This window comes from Pieris napi, chromosome Z, assembly GCF_905475465.1.
Source record: "Pieris napi chromosome Z, ilPieNapi1.2, whole genome shotgun sequence".
Lineage (NCBI taxonomy): Eukaryota > Metazoa > Arthropoda > Insecta > Lepidoptera > Pieridae > Pieris > Pieris napi.
In genome coordinates, this window is record NC_062259.1 from 7,427,921 (window position 1) to 7,444,544 (window position 16,624).

At 36.4% G+C, this 16,624-nt stretch overlaps 1 protein-coding gene across 1 annotated transcript in view; it reads right to left on the reverse strand.

Moving 5' to 3' along the window:
* Positions 1 to 11,740, reverse strand: part of LOC125062588 — a 31,758-nt gene extending 20,018 nt beyond the window's left edge. Inside the window, exons 1-2 of the mRNA XM_047668597.1 lie at positions 11,682 to 11,740; positions 7,225 to 7,413 (exon numbers count right to left, since the gene is read on the reverse strand). Coding sequence (XP_047524553.1) covers positions 7,225 to 7,395 — 171 coding nt within the window. The 5' untranslated portion in view covers positions 7,396 to 7,413; positions 11,682 to 11,740. The remainder of the gene's footprint in view (positions 1 to 7,224; positions 7,414 to 11,681) is intronic.
* Between the last annotated feature and the right edge of the window lie 4,884 nt (positions 11,741 to 16,624).

Here is a 16,624-nt window from a genome sequence, read left to right on the forward strand (position 1 = left end):
GAATAAAACAACATTTTTAATAGATATACAATCTACCGTTATAATTTCCAGGGCACAAGGATCTTAAACGATTTGCAAAATTTGAAATAAATATGTTAAGCCGTTTGGTCACAATAATGTTTATTAGTTTTTACTACAAACACCTAAGTATTGTAGTGAAAATACAATGAACGATTCCCATTGATAAATTTTACAAGAGGCGTTGCGTTTTTGTATTACGCTTTTGTACGAAAATAAGGAAAACATCGTTATAGTAGACAAAAGACCCCGCGCGGGTTATCCCCTGAACCCTGCTCTGCCCTACTTACCTTTTGAAATTAATAAGTGTTGTAATAATAGCTTAAAAACCTAGGGGTAGTACACCAATAAACTATAGGTACAATTAATATTAATTAATATTTAAAGAAAAAACTTTTTGACCGGATTGAAGTTATGTATTATGTGCGTGGTCACTGTGACCACGCACGCTGTAAAGCACGCGAAACGTCGGATAAATTTAAAATTATGTTAAATAGTTGTAAATTTATAATAATACATAACTTCAATCCGGTCAAAAAGTTTTTTCTTTAAATGTGTAAAGGTTATGTCAATCAAAGACAATACTATAATTAATATTTGCTAACAAAAAATAGAATTTTCTTAGACGTCACCAAAAGTGGTTACCGGTTAAAAACTGTTAAAGTGAAGTGCCGTAAAATCCTACTCGGAAACAGCAGTAAGTATCTTACTATAACCATTACGAAACCATGCATCTAAAGACGATTACGTTTTATTTAACAAAACTCGTACGACATAAAATAATAATTTCCATACACAAAATAACCGTCGTCCATGCAACATAAAGTAGATCACCTCATTTGTTATGATAGGTTATCCTATTATAACAAATTTTGAACAGTGCACAAAATTCTTTGATGTCGGAGACAGCTCTAGTTCAAAGCGAGCCAAGCGCCTCGCACCACTACCTGCCTTTCACTTGACATTAAGGAATGTAAGATCACAAAATCATATGATGCTGCCTATGTATGGTCATTACATTAATTTAAGCCAATTTAATCAAACTTGAACCCATTGAATTTATTACAAAGATACATTTATCTTAGGTATTTGGACATACAATTTTAGAAACGCCAAAAGCACCTCGGAGTAGCAGCTTTCTCGCTGAAGTCATGTTTTGTAATTATATTACTAACCTAACAGACCTTTTCGATGAAATATGTGACACAAGTGAACCTAGCGATACGATATTTACGTCCCTGTCGTAGGTATTCATTTATTAATCTTACCGAACTAGTACGACAATGTGCGGCGTTGCCGTTTTTGACGGTCGTCTAGTATGAATGAATTTGCAATTGTGTTAAATTTATCGATCAATTTTATTTCAATTGGTTTGTATGAGAAAATAGGGTTTTAATTACTAAAATTTTTCTTGTACTGTTACGATATCATACATGTTACACCTATACCCTTGCACTATAAACATCCCTAACGTTTTGTCTACGTTGTATAATAGTCAGTGGTAAAATTTCAAAACTGAAACAAGGCATCATAAATTTTTACGAATTCCTAATTAGTCTTTGAGATTTTATAAACTTATTGCATAAATAATAAGCTTTCAAAGTGCTTCGGACATCACAACGTTGAAATATATTATCTCCTGTAGCTGTTTTCTATCTTGGTAAAAGAGATTATTCGTATTGTAAGCCACACTACAAAGAACCCAGAACAAAGTATAAGTATCACTTTGTGGTTCAAATAGACAATTTTGCCTATTTTGAGTTAAGAAATGGGTTTTTATACTTTATTTTTTCCGTGTTCCACAAACTAACTGCTAAAAAGTTCAATTAACTTAATATTATCGGCAGCCCCAAAATTAAAAGGATATTTCTGTCATTTTTGAGACAATACAATACTCTAGTAATCACTAAACTCGAATGAAACATCTCGCATTCAAAACGGTTTAAACCGATTTGTACGAATTACGATACTCGTATGAACATAAAAAATGTCATACGAGATCATGTTTATACTATTCGAGATTCTCGTAAGTAAGAATCTTCTTACCTACTAAAATGTCGATGTGTAAAGACGCAGGAAATTATCGCCTAGCGATAAATCACTGGCGATTCTCGTATGACATAATCGTAGGTGAGAATTTAGTTCTTGCCTGTATGTAAACATTTTGATACGATAATTTTATGGCGATTATTGCCGGTGATAGTCGCGTACGATTTCTCGCACCAAAACGTGCGAGAAACTCTCTCCATCTAAATGGGCCTTAATAGTCATAAATTTACGTTTATATCCTTTAAATACATTATTATATTATTTTAATTATTATTCTCTCTCAAACTCAAACTCTAACTCAAAATATCTTTATTCATGTAGGTAAACAAGTACACTTATGAATTGTCAGAAAGAAGTTAAATTTATTGTAAATTTACATTTATTATTTACATTTAGTTCGCAAGTCAAGGGCGTAGAGCGGGTAAGACGAACTGGCAAGAAACTTTCCGCCACTCTTTTTAATCGCCAAGTATTGTCATACAAATTGTTTGAACTGGAGCAAATCAATCCCAAGGATTAGGATCATTTAAGTATTCCTCAAATTTATAAAAAGCTTTATTGATTAATCTTCGTTTAACGAGGGCTTTGAATTTATTTAGTGATAATTCTCTAATTTTGCTTGGGAGTTTGTTGTAAAAACGAATACAATTTCCATATAAGGAGTGGTTTATCTTTTGGAGCCTGGTTGGTCGTACACTCAAATTAGTTCTATTTCGCGTATTGTACTGGTGAAAGTCACCATTTGTTTTAAAATTGTTTATATTTTTTTGGACATACAACAAGGCTTCAAGAATATATTGACCAGATAGTGTCATAATATTTAATTCCTTAAACTTATTCTGTACCGACTCCCTCGGAGAAACACAACAAATACCCCGAACAGCCCGCTTCTGCAGCACAAAGACAAATAAAAAATGATAGGTACCCAGTCGTCAGCCATCCTTTAGTAATAAATTGTGTAACTGACTAATTGTTTTAAATACACACAGTAGAATCTTTTAACATCTCGTAATTTCATACTTATTTTAATTTTCTTAAAAGTTTTGAGTAATTTTATAAAGCCTGCCATGTATACAAAACATGCACAAATTATTTTAAAATATATTTAAAAATATACTTGTAACACCCGAATATCGAACCAGTTACAACATACGTGATGATTTTACTCATAAACAGTATATGATAAATAAATGTAAAACGAGAAATTTTACCAACGCTTTTATTTGAGGTAAAACTTTGTTTTGTTTCTTTAAAAAATAAATAAAGTTGGCTTTAAGTAAAATTTGCAATTTTTTAGTAATGTATCTATATAATATGTACCTCGAAATACTTCCAAAGACCTAATCAAATTTTTGATAGTTTCGTCAAGGTCCTATTCGTATGTAAGACGTATAACTTTAGCTGTTGACAGGTCAAGTTGACAATTACCCACTTTCCATACGATGGGTATATTGTATTCTATTCGATTTTACGTATTGTTCGTGCAAAGGTTGGTGCTGAATTTATACCTGATATATACTCCTCGCTTGGGTTTTGGATAACATAATCATTTTATGAGCTTAGAATTATAAGATATTTTTTATTATCAACATAAATATACATCTCCAACCGTTTCAACTTGACTTTTGGCTAAAGATTCTTATGACACTTCTTGCCGCGCACTCCGAGCATTTCCCAACCGTATATGTGGAGTTTGGCCGTTTGTCTCGTGAAGTGTCCTGTGCCAGATGCAGCAATTCTTCTGTAGTCGCAATACCACTCCCGAACTTTACGAAACCATGATTTTTTTCCTTCTACCAACACGCCGTGTATCATGCATTTTACCCATCATAATTAATCGAAATGAAGGAGATTGTAGCGGTCATGGTGCAACACGTGGCACGTTCGCAACGGTTTTTATTTAGCAACCTTCAATAGAAGAGCCTATCATAAAGACTGGCAACACACTTGCAAATCTCCTGGTGTTGCATGTGTCCATGGGCGGCGATATCCCCTTATATCTAGTGACCAACCTGTTATTTTCCCTCCTGTCCCATAAAATACGCATAACCAAGTAGGACAGTCATTAAAGTTACAACATACTTTAATTTAATTAAAAAATTCCCAACACGCAAGTATTGTGGCGAAAAGTCAGACGCTGTAAATTAAAGTGGAAACATGGTTTAAATATTTCATATGAATACTTATTACTCTAACACGAACATTAATTTTTGTTCGAGTTAAACCCTTTTTAAAGCTTGCTTGTTAAAAGCGACTAAAACATCGTGAATAAGGTCATTATATATTCACTTATTTGTAAAGTTATAAACATTTATTCATCTTTATTTCACCATAAAGTTTGGTATTTTATATCTTATTTATCCCAGATTCGGTGAAGACATTCTCCGATTATTTGACGTATACTGTTTTACGTATATAGTTTTAGTTTTAGGTACCTATTTGATTATTCAAGAGTCTAACGCCTCGTTTATTATCCAAGAGGCTCAAAACCATATACATACCGTAAAACACTACCGTAAACACTCCTAAAATTCTCTGTAAGCAATAATTGCGAAAATTTCCAGTTGAAGTAAAAAATATTGTAATTAATTAGTGCTTCATTAAGCAAAGCCATACATATTCTTTTAAATACAAAGAAAGAAGTCCTTTTTTATAATCTGTATGATATGAATATTACATGGAAATGACGCAGCGTAATCCCTTTTGAAATGAAAATTAATTAAATTCTTAAACAGACGTACTATCAAATGGCTTCAAAGATTTAATAAATTTTCATAATTAAAAATCGTACCAATATCATACAAAAAATAATACCAGTACGAGCTTGTGCAAATGTGCAGTCTATAAACCTTGGGACTAGTATTTAATCGAGTAATTCAATAGCACTTTACATAGGACGCTTCTTGAATTTTTTTGAACATTAAATTATTATGATCTCAATATTTTAAGGGAAACGGATTACCCTAAAATATTTTACAAATGTAGCTAACATATAGAGAGCAAAATAAAGAAATATATTTATCTAAGTGTAACACAGATTTACCAATGTGTGGAGCCAAAAACAGGTCAATCGAGAATGACATGTAAGATTATATTTTTTTAAAGACCGGGTACGTACTTGCGATCCACGTCTCCCTAAGAGTCGAGACGGCACTTATCACTAACTCTCGTATGTTAATTCCAATACGTTTTTGATATAAGAGCTTCAGTCGAAACTCAGTGCTAAGTCTCTGAGGGTTATAGGTCGGTTATCGAAAGCTGGCGGGTTCACAGTACTCACACTAATGCAATTTCACATACAGTATGTTTCAAAATATGATTTTTTTGCCATGCTATACATTTTAGTCCACTCTGGTTTTAGTAATGTTGGGTTGTAAATAAATAAAAATTTGTCAAATACATATAAATATTAGGTGCATACGAGGGTGGATCCAAAAGTTCTAAGCCAGACCAAGAACGTGAAAGAGTAGTTCGTGTAAATAATTTTTCATTTTTCGACATAAGATCCATCTAGCTCAACACACTTCACTTTTACTTCTCTAACTATTCTTTCAGTATTGAGAAACCCCAGTCGCATCTGATGTCAAATTAAATATAACATTTTTTCATTAAACTGTTTTTATTAAGATGCTTAAAATAATTAAAAACATTGTGCACCATTTCACGAGATTGCCCTGGTAATGTTTGAAAAAAGATCAACATGTATAAAATAAAAATAATATAAAACAGTAATGATCAACATAAACAGTAGCAAAAGAAAAACAATAACTGTCTCTTTTATACTCATAAGCTTGACCGAGCGCGAGAGAGACGGACAGTCTTTTCGTGATGTATTTGTGATTGTATTTCAGTTTGACATCACGTCTCGCGCTTATTCACATACACTACACAAGCACAAAGTGTAAATGTGTTGAAGCCGCCAGCTTTAGATACTTAGCTTTTTTTTTTATACCTAGCAGCTAGGCTAGCAGCTTGGCTCCATTTGAAAAATTAGTCTTAAATATTCTGATTTATTGTTAATATTATTCAGAAGAGCGACTTTCCTGTTAAATATTAATTCGTTAATTTTTTATCACGTACATAATTACACAAAAAAATTTGCTTTTAGGGTTATTAGTAAATCCAATCCAAATGTTAGTAAATCCACCCTTGACACCACGTTTTAATATATGATAGGCGATATATATGGAAACCGTTGTGGTCTTAAACGTTTCATTGTTGATAACGTTTATAAATAAGTCTTACATTTAATGTTTTGACACTAAAAATGTTCATGTTTATAGAACAGGGTTATTAATACAGCACAATCCTTAAAAAATATATTACATCATTTATTCCGAAATGTTTGCAATGTTACTATTATACATAAATCATCATTACTATGAATGTTTAAAGACATTTTAGTGTGTGTTTTCTTTAAATGAGGAACTTCTTTAATTGCGCTTATATAGGTCAAGACCTCAGAAAACATAGCTTTAGAGTTACGTTATACTTAAGACTTAATTAAAATAGTGCTTAAATCCGTCCTACATAAGCTTTTGCAACTTGGAAAATTTACTTTCTTCAGACTACTGAACTTAATGTTAATGACAATTTACCTAATTTATTTATTTTACCAACATTTTAATAAGCGGGGAATGTGTAAGTTTGAAGATTCATTAATGGCACATATTCGATGATTTTTTAGATCTACTTGTCTAATTATAAGCTATTATGTGCTGTTAGGGGTAGTACTGCGCGCAATTATATTAATCTGTGGTCTCTCACACACATCTAAGATTTAACAGCCCCTTCTGCACCAGTATTTCTGTACAAATTACCAATCATGTTTCAATTAAACTAAGCCTATGAGAAAATGTATTATTCGGTCTCGTCTTTAATAACCAGTAGTGGTGGAGAACAAATGGCGAGTTCAATTATATTTATAATTTTTAAATTCGTCACGAGGCCACGACAATTCCCAATCGTCTGTCCTTACCACCGCATAATTAGAATTGTTTGTCAGGTGGAACACACTCCATACGCTTACATATATATTTATACATGTATGAAAGTATTGATCTGATACGTATAAGTATTGTTTTCTTGTATTGAATTTCTTCTTTTCTCTGCGTAGAGAATTCTCGCTATTTTTATGAATATAATAAAAGAACTTACCGGTACGGGTTGGTTGTCGTCGTCTACGAGAGAATCAGAGATGGGGATCATCCCATCGTCGACCACCACCTGAAGACCGAGCCGGTACTTCCCCACCACACGTGAAGCGACAAAGCGCTGTTTCTCCAGAAGGGTGATGGTGAGCAGTTCCCCTTTGTCTATTGGCGACATAATGTGCCATACGAAAGTCTGAAAAGAAATCATATATTGATCCATTTGAAGATTGTCATAAGTTTAGATTCACAGAAAGATGTAGTCGGACAAAAAAATATCGTTCGATTTACAATCTACTCCATTTTCCTATGAAAGGTCATTGATATTCCACACGTTTCCGTTTCCGCTGTGGAGAAACCCTCTCTGAGCGTCCACCATCGGAACGATCCGTATTTAGTGGATGCACAGGCCTTCGTTATGGGGGGTGAAGCAAAACTGCGCTGAACAGTGGACTTTACCAATGTTATGGGGCTCAATTCCAAATTCAACGCGGTTCACTTTCGCAGTTTCCTAGAAACTGCAAAGACTTATTCTTTCTTACTGCGACTCAGATATCATGCCCGGCTGATACTTCCTATCTGTCCTATGCGGGGTACAAATTGGAACACTCCTTTGAGCCGTGGGCGCGAATTTACGTGTACGTCGGGGAGGATTCTCGTCGCCTCGGGAGGCTTGAAGGAATGGACCTATTTAACCTCTGGCTGCGCGTAGACTGCGACCTGTCCGGGCCATTTTATTTTACACATTGTAATGCATATGTAAATAAATATCCACATTTTATTTTTTTTACTTATTAACTCCCACCATCCGACTGGCTCGGCTCAGATAGTACCGATCACGCGGCTAGGTCTAGATTGGCACGGGATGCTGTCTTTCTTTGCATCCCTACCCTTCGGGGCCTACATGCTTTTCGTCGGAAGCTCCAGATTCCGTCGCTGACTTTTTCCCCGAAGTGGTTCTGCAGGGCATGGAATTCTTTATTCACCAAAAGGCCCAGCCCACCTTTTGGGCTGTGTCCAACTCAATAATGGATGACCGAGGAAGATCACCACCGACCATTTCGCGGTGTGATTCTTCGATGCCAGAAATCATAATCTGGCAACGTGCTGTCCGCAAAGCCGGATGGCATCCCCCAGTTGCTGCGTACTTGTGCTCCTGTACTCCGGAGCCTATGTTTTCCGGTACCTGTACTTGCTTGGCAGTGGTCCGAAGTGCTGGAAGACCGCTTCGATATATCCGATCCCTAAAAAAGGCGAGCGCTCTGATCCGCCTATTATCGTCCAATAGGTATAGCCTTGTTCTCCAAAATAATGGAATTAATAAGCCAGCTCTTCGATAGCATCTTCTACCGCATTTACTTTGGAGAATGTTCAGAGGTATTGTTAGGATTACTGCAGCTGTGTTTCATAATCGGACGTCGAGTCAGAGTACAAAATTCCACCCGTATCTCATCGTCGTCCGTCGTTCCACAACTGAGCGGTTTTTAAGGCAGTTTATGCCTCGAACCGCCAGTATGTGGAACCAGCTGCCCACTGAAGTATTTCCGAACCAATTCGACTTAGGATCGTTCAAGAAAAGAGCGTACCAATTCTTAAAAGGCTGGCAACTGGCACTGAGAGTGTCGATGGGCGCCGGTATCAGTTAACATCAGGTGAGCCTCCTGTGAGGTTCTATAAAAAAACAGACAGAAATCTGAGGCTCAAACCTAAAAAGGTTGTATGCCACTGATTGCTTTTTTAAACGCCAGTGGCTGGTGATTGCCAATGCAGATATGTTCATGGTTGCAGAATATGATGGCAAATGATTCTATAATGCATCTGTCTTAGGACGGCGTTTCAGTTTGAAAATTTCGACTTGAATTATGTTCAAAAATCGTATGACCAACGAAGCTGTACAAAATCGCTTATATTAAAATAGTTTTGTTTTGCTACATTTTTCATTCAGTATCAACAATCCTGTCACATAAATGTACAATATTAGACAGGACTGTCAGCTTTTGTAGGTTTAGCTTTGTGATGTTAGAATTCAATCCACGCGTAAAATTCTTGCCGTTTTCAATAAAATTCCTATTTGAATATTTCGATGTAAATAGTCTTATATTTATGTCATAGTATAGGTAAAATAGAGATAAAACATATCATCAGTATTTATGTAAGTGTAAGTTCAGTAACTACTGAAGATGTTAACTCCCTTTTGTAAAAGATTAGGCGGATCAATACTGCGTCACTTTTTTTTTATATAAGTCAGCTAGACTATGAGCAGATGTGTTGAGAGCTCTTAGGCGTTCAGAGCAAAATCTCCATCCAGACTGCTCCTCTCTTTCAACCGTGTCTATCAAGACTTAAGATTTGTCGCCTTTTCAGCCTATTTATTAGGTCCGGTATGGTTAGTTGCGTGGCAAGCTTATTAATATGCATTTCTAGCTAGATGTTATTTGGAACCCTCTGTATGATACTTATGTTAGAGTCACACGCCGAACCCCATAGTTGAATCCCGTATGTCCAAATTGGTTTCAAGAGCATTTCGTAGATGAGTAGCTTATTATCTACTGACAGTTTGAAATTTCTGCCAAGAAACCAGTAAAGTTTCTCTGTATTTCAGTTTGATTTCGTCTCTCTTCTTCTGTATGTGTTGTTTCCATACGAGTCTTGTGTCTGAAGTCGAAACTCTACTACGTGGAGTCTCAGACTGGGGCAGACAAAACCTAGTCCAATTTAACCCCAAGAAGACACAAGTTTGCGCGTTTTCCGCTAAAAAAACACCCTTTGTCGCTACTCCTCTTTTCGAAAACACTCTTCTTAAAGCCACAGCCAGCATTGGAATACTTGGCGTTGCCATATCGAACGACGTTCAGTTTCGCGGTCACTTGGAGGGAAAGGCTAAATTAGCCTCCAAAAAGCTTGGTGTGCTCAGCAAGGCGAGGCGGTGCTTCACTCCGGGCCACCGCATGCAACTATATAAAGCGCAAATTCGGCCCCACATGGAGTACTGCTCTCACCTCTGGGCGGGGGCTCCCCAGTACCAGCTCATTCCACTTGACCGTATACAACGCAGAGCGGTTCGAATCGTCGACGACCAATCCCTCTCCGAGCGGCTTGATCCTCTGGCGTTGCGTAGAGATGTGGGGTCACTCTGCATCTTCTACCGCATTTACCATGGAGAGTGTTCAGAGGAGTTGTTCGGATTAATACCTGCAGCTGAATTTCATCATCGGACGTCGAGACAGAATACGAAATTCCACCCGTATCACCTCGACGTCCGCCGTTCCACAACTGAGCGTTTTCCAAGGCAGTTTTTGCCGCGCACAACCACTATGTGGAACCAGCTGCCCACTGAAGTATTTCCGAACCAATTCGACTTAGGGTCCTTCAAGAAAAGAGCGTACCTATTCTTAAAAGGCCGGCAACGCACTCGCGAGCCCTCTGGCATTGAGAGTGTCCATGGGCGGCGGTATCACTTAACATCAGGTGAGCCTCCTGCCCGTTTGCACCCCGTTCTATAAAAAAAAAAAAAAAAAGAGTCTCTCCTATGAAGGTGTATTCCCAAGTATTTTACACAGTTTTCTTGCGGAAGTTGTTGATTGCACAGAGTTACTGGCGGACAGTCTCCTCTACGGAGAGTGAAGGTTACATGAACAGATTTTGTCACACTAGTTTTTATTCTCCACTTTGGAAGCTAGGTTTCAATTTCTTGCAATCCAGTCTGTAGGAAGTCTGAAGCTTCGATTGGGCTATTACTACGTGCCAGTACAGCAGTATCGTCTGCGAATGTTGCTAATGTGACGTGTTCGCTTTGTGGTAAATCACATGTGTAAATGGTATATAACTATACTGGGCCCAGGACAGACCCCTGCGGTACTCCAGCTTTGATTGAGTGAAATGGAGATGTACAATCTTCTTCTCTTACTTGAAATATTCTTTCTGTTAGATAAGATTTAATGATGGGGAAGAACGTACAGGGTAGAAGAGTTTTTACTCTACAAGAGACCGTGTTGCCATACTCTATCAAACGCCTGATGCACGTCTAGGAAGGCAGAGGAGCAGTACTCCTTTCTCTCTAGTGCCTTTCTTATTACAGAGCAGATTCTATGGACTTGTTCCACAGCGCCATGCTGCTGGCGAAAACCAAACTGGTGGTCCGGGATTATGGCTCTTTGATGAATCTCCAATAATCTGTGCTGTAGGACTGACTCAAAAAGTGTTGACGTTACGGTTAGCAGACTAATCGGCCTGTATGAGCTAAGTTCGTTCACTGGCTTCCCTACTTTAGGTTTCATAATTACTTGTGAGACTCTCCACAGCGATGGAAAGTGTCCAGTTCTTATTATGCCATTAAATAAGATGGTTAGAAAAACTATGAAGAATTTTCTTTGCCTACCAAACACAAACAACTGTTATCTCCCCAGATTGAAACTGTTAAACACATGCAAGTCCATGCCCAACTGACTAATTCATCATTATTACCTGATTAACAGTGATGATTTCATCATGATCTAATATTGTAGCAGAGGTTTTCTTTTGACCTGTAACAAAGACATTTCTATTATTATTAAATATATGCGAGAGATATAGATAAAAGAGGAAAACAAATGTAGCATGTCATAATAATTTTTACGGGCCCAAAGCCTTTGCAGTCAAATTGAATCTAGTCGCGTTGATTGTAGTGGTGACTCTGAGATATGTTTTAAACTACCTTGCGCTCTTCGCGAATCTTTGGGCCAGTAAGAAAACTTGTAACCGGCACCTGTGCTTGAAAAGTTGGAGGACTAGTTAGGCTTGTTAGATATTGCTCACAATATTATTTAAGATTTACAAGACTATTAATTACACATTAAAATAAACGCCTTTAGCGGATATTTTCATTTATATGTAACAGTAGGCAAACGGGCAGGCGGCTCACCTGATGTCAAGTGATACCGCCGCCAATGGACACTCACTTTCTACTATAATTGTTGCAACATATCATTGATATGCAGAATAAACAGGGTCGGGGATAGGACACAGCCTTGTGGGACTCCAGCGTTCACGGGTTTAAGGTCGGAACATCACACAACATCAGCGAGAAATCCAGTAGCATAATTTCGCGGGGAGCCCATAGGCTGGAAGCTTCTATAGCAGTGCTCTGTGCACCACCAGATCGAATGCTTTCGCTACGCTTACCGCCAGCGCCTTCCCTGATCATTTGGTTTTTCGTATAGACAAGTAAGTGGTCAGCCTTTTGGGTCCGACACACGCCGTCGCCTATTTTCGTCTTAGGTACGCCGAATTCCTCACGATGATTTTCTTCACCGAACAAGCAAGTGTTAAGTGCGTCCATAGACCGCAACGTCCATTGCACCGCTGGTAGTATGGATTCGAACCCAGCAATGAGAGCCGTCCAAGCCACTAGGCCAACACTGCCCAACAAAATACATCATAGCTCGTATATAAACAACTCTGCCAAATTACGTAATAATATACATCAGAAATAATCTGATCCGTGAAATGTACTTCCTTTATTTATTTAGATTTTAGATTAGCCGTCTTGACCGGATTCTGTGCTGTAAATGCATGTGCAAAGAATTCCGAATATTTTTTTAGTAATTTTTCAAATGCGCTGCAATAAACGCTAAAACGTTCACCAACTTCATCTTACTCATAAAAAAGAAATAGTGAATTGCATAATAACATTTGAACAAGTTTGTCAATTCAATGCGAACAATTTGCAATAGTTTTATCAAATTTAAGGATAAATGGAAATTTACGTCCCAGTTGACTTTCCAGGACCGGTTTCAGGAGAAAAAGGAAATAAGTTTCTAATTGTGTTTACTTTACTACAAAGTGAGGTTTCTAAATGTGTCTCTGTACGAAAATAAAGTTTTTATGTTAACTTATTATTATTGCTGTCATCGTCTAGGGTAGATAGATACATAATAATTAATAAGTAGGTATTATTCCAAAGATGGTAAAACTATTGTTATACTTCAATATACGCTACCCTACCCCCGGTACTATATTCAAAATCTTTTATAGAAAAGAAGTCTGTCAAATTCAGTAGAAAAAATTACGACTATGTTATGATGCAAGACTTTTTGTTCAGGACTTGACTTTGAGTGATGTATCTGCGAACAGCGGGTAACGTCACATTATATATTGTCCTAATATGCATGCTAACAGTGTCGATCAATTTAGACTCGTGACCTGGAAATAGATATAAAGAAATTACGTGCTCTCTGCAAAGCGAAAAAATCGTAGATGTTTTATACTTCACCTAACGATGATTTCCTTCACAACAACAGCAAGAAGGCTTAATTCACATATAGTAAGAAAAAAATATTGGTGCACGGCTCGGGTCGGTAACCTTATTTTACGTTCAAATGTTTATTTCATAGAGAGCAGTATTGGTTTAGAGTTGTCAGCGTGCGACTCTCATCCCTGAGGTCGTAGGTTCGATCCTCGGCTGTGCACCTATGGACTTTCTTTCTATGTGCGCATTTAACATTCGCTCGAATGGTGAAGGAAAAGATCGTGAGGAAACGGGCTTGCCTTAGACCCTAAAAGTTGACCTACTTGCTTATTAGATTAACAATGAAATTATAATGAAACAGATACAGAAATCTGAGGCCCAGACCTAAAAAGGTTGTAGCGCCACTGATTATTTATTATTATGTTTATTTCATATAACACAAACAAATTTTGTATTTTCATAGAAAATATTTATTAAGACGATAGCTTGTAGGCCCTGCTGTTACACATGTATTGGGGTCGTGGTGACCAATTTATTACACGTGACCTGTGCCCTTACTCTGTTACTTTCAATAGTGATACCGACAGCGATCCCAACCACACTAATTAGTTGTTGTACCGCGCGATCCCAAGGTTACGATACCAGCGATACGGATATTTCGAGGAATACATCGAACTTACAAAAAGTAACAGATGGTGTTGCTCGCTTACTAATTATCCAAAACTCCCTTTTACATGAATCACATCATGCATTATTTTCATGTAAGCAAATTATGTCAATACTTCATGAAAGTCTAGAATTTTACCTTAGAAAAATGCATGTTTAAAATAAGCTTTCTCGAGTCACTTTGACTAAAGGAAATAGCGAGCTTTATTTCAAAGAAATTTTTCTTTGAAATTTAATGCTACCTAGACTTTCATAATGCTTTTTAATAATTCCGCTTAAGATACGCCTAGACTTTTCATGTCAAGCTTTCAAAGGACTAAAGCTTCGTAAATTGCACCTGTTGCTCAAGCCGTGGGACGTCGTAGTCCGTGCGTAGAATTGATCATTTACTTAAATAGTTTTATTGTATGGAATTACCATCTATAACTGGCGATATAGTTGAATCGAAATCGCTTAATGATATTCAAGATTTATTGCTATCGTTAACGTATATCGTTAGTTATATCGTTATCGTATATCGTTATCGAATAGTTAGGCTGTATCGTTAAAGTAAAATTCTCTATGGGTTTGGTGTAAATTGTAAACGTAATAACTTATATTAATTATTTATTGTACAGTCTATTTATTCTGAATACTTACAAAGAATACATCTTATCCTGATGGAAAATCACGATTTTATCGTTTACAAAACACTTTTTGAAACGTGTTATGATTGAAGGAATGTTATGATTGTGAGGAACTTGGATGCTATTTATAATTTATAGATAGCATGAATTTTAATAATTTCAATATTTCATTACCGTTTAAACTTCGTAAAGATATAATCAAAGAGTGGGCAAATATTTGTAATCATGAAACGTTAATAGAATATAATTAAAACCTTTTTGTAATATTATTGTTTAGTAATTAGTAAACATGGTACGTATGCATTATAAGGTTTATTTTTGGATACAGTAGGTGTCTACCAAAATAAGTCCTGAGTAAGAACTAATTAAACCTAATCTGTGCCTACATACGTCACCAAAACAATACTACAGCTCGTCTCATATGATAAAATAATATCAGTTTGGTAGACGGGAGAAGGCCATATAAATAATTAAGAAGGGTTTTAAATGGGCGCCCAACTTATCTACTCGGCAACCTCAACACTGGCAATTATTCCTTTCCCGAATTTGAATTGTGAAAGCTACATTGTACAGAGGTAGTGTAAAACCCCTTTTTTGAATTGAGTACCATTTTAAGACTACATATTTTTCACTCGCATCAAAAAAGGATTAAATGCAGAGAATGCGGTTATGTATTTACAATTATTTTACACAATTTTAAATTTAACCGACGTTTAGCGTGCTTTACAGCGTGCGTGGTCACGGTAAATGAAGACAAAAGGTGTTGAATGTCAGAAAGTATCACAGCTTTAGAAAAAGTTGTATTATCTGTGTTTATTTCCCCGGATTTGGTATCGACTAAAAGATGGAGGGTTTTGGCATAACTTCAATCCGGTAAAAAATTGTTTTATTAAATGTGTAAAAGTTATATCAATAAAAGACAATACTATAGACTCATATATATAGGTGAATGGGGTAAATACAATGTGATGGGTACAATGTGAGTAAACTGGCATACCCATGATGTTGATATCGTGCATTAGTATACATTTCGTGAAAAATGTATGGCGTATGCGAAGGACTGATCCTACTTGTCTACAAAGAAAAATGATTCTAAAGCCAAACGCTGTAGTTGCATAATTTTTTTACCCATAAAAAAATTGTTTATTTAAAAAAAGACAAAAATGATTTAAGACATTTACAATACAATGTTTGTATTAGTGGGAATATGTAATAATTTCTTGCTCTAACAGTGAAGTGTGTATTACTACAATTAATAAATCATATTTCTCAGTAAACTTCCATTTAGCAGCTAGCGTTCATGCTACAATTAAGTGTGATTTGTACTCTTACTATACGGGCAATCAAATAGCTATTATATATATTCACGGTATTCTCTTACTATAAATCCGATACACTAGCTTTATATGCAAGGAATCATTTAGTACATGTATATATATTTAGGTTTGTTCTGCTGTAATCTAACGCCACTGTAGCCTTACTGTTGAAATTTGTAGTTGTTTATTTAAATGACACCTACTTAGTCAAAGCACTTAGTTTTTAGTCCACTTTTCACTAAAGCAGAACTAATAAAACGTGGGTAACACTGAAAATGTTTAAGAACAGGCCAGTTAGAAACATTGCTAATGATTTTTTTTTTAAATTTCAATTTCAGAACTCAGGTTACCAAAACCTAATGTAGTACGTAATATTGTATTCATTTGTTATTGTGAATTGGTGGCAAATCTTAAACGCTTGTTACACGTGAAAGTGAACCTAAAGGTGGGAACTGACCAACGTTACGAGGTGTAATGTAACATGTAATGTAATGTTACACAGCGAGCATTCGTGCAGTCAGTACGTCGGGTTACGGGGAAACCAGCGAGCAACGAGCCGCTCGTTGCTCGCTT